This window comes from Pteropus medius, unplaced genomic scaffold (genome assembly GCF_902729225.1).
Source record: "Pteropus medius unplaced genomic scaffold, Ma_sr-lr_union100, whole genome shotgun sequence".
Classification (NCBI taxonomy): domain Eukaryota; kingdom Metazoa; phylum Chordata; class Mammalia; order Chiroptera; family Pteropodidae; genus Pteropus; species Pteropus medius.
The window spans coordinates 18111-21863 of record NW_024353788.1 but is presented as its reverse complement, the minus strand read 5'-3'; the positions used below and the strand labels follow the sequence as shown (position 1 = coordinate 21863).

At 42.0% G+C, this 3753-nt stretch overlaps 1 protein-coding gene across 2 annotated transcripts; it reads left to right on the top strand.

Moving 5' to 3' along the window:
* The first annotated feature begins 860 nt into the window (after positions 1-860).
* On the top strand, positions 861-3360 carry UBD (ubiquitin like modifier D). Of its 2 annotated transcripts, none has more exons than XM_039851197.1 (2): positions 861-1102; positions 2350-3360. In XM_039851197.1, the coding sequence occupies exons 1-2, from the start codon at positions 1085-1087 to the stop codon at positions 2818-2820; spliced, it is 489 nt and encodes a 162-aa protein (XP_039707131.1). In that variant the 5' UTR covers positions 861-1084; the 3' UTR covers positions 2821-3360. The 2 variants fall into 2 exon arrangements, with proteins under 2 accessions (XP_039707131.1, XP_039707132.1); XM_039851198.1 differs by lacking the exon at positions 861-1102 and adding an exon at positions 1163-1549.
* The last annotated feature ends 393 nt before the right edge of the window (positions 3361-3753 follow it).

Genomic DNA, 3753 nt, shown 5'->3' with positions numbered 1-3753 from the left:
TTTTGATGATGCTTTTAAAAAAAAAAATGGGTTGTGTGGCAATGTCCTGTTGTGTGGCAATTTGGGATAGGACAGTGATTAATTTGGAATGCTAAGAGGATCAGAGTGATTGAGTAAATTCCCTGCACTCCTTTTTTTTTTTTTTTGTCCCAATCCAAATCTCAAGAGCCAAGGAGTGAGCGGCATCTCTGAGATCACAACAGTGAGGAGTATCCAGGAGTAAAGGTGAGTAAGTAAAGGTACTATGGTGTGAGAGTGAATGTGTGATACTTCTGGCCTGTGGAAGGTAAGGGCCAGCATTTGATTGTTGTCTTTGGATTGTTCTCAAGTAGAGGATTTGCTTTGTGGGTTCTGGGACAGGATAGGAAGAGTGTTAGAGAGCTCAAGACCCAGAAACCTAAAGGTCTTTGTAAAGGACATTTTAAATACTTTTCTGAGCCTGGGAGAAACTTAGGAATTCTCTCCAATCATCATCGTCTCATTTTATAGACCAGATCACCAATATCTAAGGAAGTGAATAGATTTGCTCAAGGTTATGTAGCAAGTGACACCCCCAGGACTGATCCAGGTTTATTTATCCTATGTCTTCTCAAGGCATGCTTTACACATCCTGCCAGGATAGTGTGAACAGGCTGCTCATGGTCCCGTGACTCCACACCAACTCTGACTGTCCTTTCCTCGGTGACCTTGCTCTCCGGAAGGCCCCTGACTGATTGGGGGCTCTTAAAAGCAGCAGGAGTCGACCACCAAGTATTAAAGGTCTTTAAGCCACGAGGGCCCTGGGCTGCAGGCTGGACAGTCATAAGTCAGAACTGGGAGTGGTGAGTCAGGGAAACCATCCATGTTTGGAAAAGGAGGTAAAAGGAATTGGCCGATCAGGAAGTATTTTTTGTTTGTCAACTCACTCCAGCAAAAGTGAAAGAAAATTTGTGAGACCATGCAAGAACAAAGGGCACCAGAAAGCTAGACAAACAGGCAGGGGATTTCCAATTCAGCTGCTTGTATATAAGCTGGACGCAAGGCCCTTTTTCTCAATCTTGTGTTTTCCGGGTCTCTGGTTTCTGCTGCTCCCTTGATTGCAGAGATGGCTTCCTGCCTCTGTGTAAGTTGAGATTTGATAATGGAGATAGGGAAAGGGAAATCACCTCCAAGAGATGGGGATCTCAGGAATGGGTGAGGGACAGTGCTCAGGGAGTCGGGGTGGCTTGAAAGGCTTATTAAAGGGGCATTGAAATCTACAGGATGGAAAGGAATGTTCTGTGAAGAGAAGCTGGTCATTTGGCTCCTGAGTTCTCTTTTGTGTCAGACTGGCTGGCTGTTGTTTGGGATAAATGGTAGGAAGTGGGAGTAGGCCTGGTGCTCAACAGGGCTGGCAAGATTTGAAATTGTGGAAATATTATCTTGAGCGTTTCTTCCCTTATTCTGTTTAGGGGTCCAGGACTTAAATTTAAGCTTTCTTCTCTTGCCCAAAGAGAGGTTCACAAAACTAATTTATCCTAAGGTGTTAATGATAAGAATATTTGCACCATGAAGAGAACCTGGAATGAAGGTAATGCTTATTCCAGTAGTGACAATCCAGTGAAGAAATGTCTGTGACATCTAAATTGGGAAGGTATTTTTGAATGGAGCATGAGGAAGGCCCTCACAGGCTTTCAAGTGACAACATTGGGGTTAGCTTCCCCATTTTCACATTACTTAAATATGACTTAGAATTAGCCCCTGCTTTCTGTAAGTGAGGCCATGTTTTAATTAAAGGACAAAATCATATTCTACAATAGGCAGATAAAAAAATACAGAAAATACAGATGAACAAGTAACATTGAAAATGGTGTCACTATAATACGTGAGTTACTATTATAAAGTAATGAGACATTAAAAAAGAAACTAACAGTGCAGACAATATGTGTCCTAACCAGTTTCCTTCTAAAATAGTCATGGAGGGCAGCCTGGTGAGTATCCCATTAGGGTGCCAAATCTTGGAAATTCTTTTTGGGAGTTGTTTTTAGAGTCTGGTGTAAACCTTGGGATGCTTTTTAGTTGTATTTATTTTTTGACACTTGACAAAATTTATCTGGAGAGGAGGCAGGTAAATATGGTGGGAAATTATGAATGATATTTTTGTGATGAATAAGAGGTATGGTTATAAGGAATAAGACTGATTTTCTTGTTTGTGGTATAGCCTGGAAATTCAAAAAGAGAAGTTCCAAGAAAGGGAGGGACACAGCTTGTTATAAATGAGCTGAAGGACCAGCTAGGCAGTGAACAGTGGGAGGAATTAAGAAGGGAGAACAAGGAGTGTAAAATGGGGTAAGTATTTTTAGTAACCGTCTCTTGGCCTTCATTGTCCAGGTGAATGTCCATTCTGAGGAATGGGAATTAATGACCTTTACCGCTAGCGCAGATGACAGAGTCAAGAAGATCAACGAACACGTCCGGTCTAAGACCAAGGTTCCCGTGCAGAACCAGGTCCTTCAGCTGGGCTCGAAGATCCTAAAGCCCCCGAGAAAGCTATCCTCTTACGGCATTGACAAGGAGACAACCATCCACCTCACCCTGAAGGTGGTGAAGCCCAGTGATGAGGAGCTGCCCTTGGTTCTGGTAGAGTCAGGAGATGAGGGGCACAGGCATCTCCTCCAGGTGCAGAGATCCAGCTCAGTGACCCAGGTGAAAGAGCTGATCAAGGACAAGACTGCTGTAACCCCTGAGAAACAGATTGTGACTTGCAATGGAAAGAGACTGGAAGATGGGAAGATCATGGCAGATTACGGCATCAGAAGGGGCAATTTACTCTTCTTGACATACCACTGCATTGGGGGGTGACCACCCTGGGGATGGGGTCATATCAGGAGCAAAGAGTTTATTTCCTTTTAGCTCTTATCAACCGCATCCTTTGATGATTTCCCACAACTAGTGAGAATGATAAATGGCAAGAATAGATTTGGAGTGGGGAGTTAGACTGCAGAATACTTTTTAACTCTATGATTCTTTGATCCTAACATAATTGATTAAGTGTCAGGATTGTGTATTTTACTGAAAATAGAAAATAAAAATTTAAGGCACATTAGAGATAGCATTCAAAGCCAGCTTGCAATTTAATCCTTTCTTGGTTCCCTCTGATTTATAGAAAAATTTCTATTTCCTTTCCTACCCAACTACATAGTAAGTTTTAGGCTGGGATCCATGTTCTACTAATTTCTGCGTTTTCATCTATGTTGAACCTAGTGTTTCATTTATCATATCATGTGATAATTATTGAACCAAACTGAATTTCTACTTGTAGAGAACAGTGAAGTGATTATGAAGTGAATTAATTACTCTGACACGATCACAATCTAATTAATAAAGAATTTAGAAATTCAATTAGACAACTTCCCCTCTCATTATTTAAGCTGTTTGATATAAAATGAAACCTGACACCATGCCCCCATCTTACTCTCTTTCTCTGTTTCATACCCAATTAAAACTGTTTTTTATTTCTGGAGATTATGGTGGGCATGAGAACATATTTTCCCTGGGGATCTAGAGATTTTGTGTCTCTACTGGGGGATTCTTGGGGGCAGATTTCTTCAGAAGGGAATGGACTTTCTGAAAGGTGGGGTACTATTGACCAGTGTCTGTCCTGCCTGCCTATAATCTAGCAGATCTTCTCTAGGTTGGGGGTATCAGTTTGTGTGAGGGGGGGTAGGGGTTGGTCTCTGGATTGACCCAAACACTTTGCCCAGGTTCTGGCTGATTGAGCTACTTCCTTTTCTG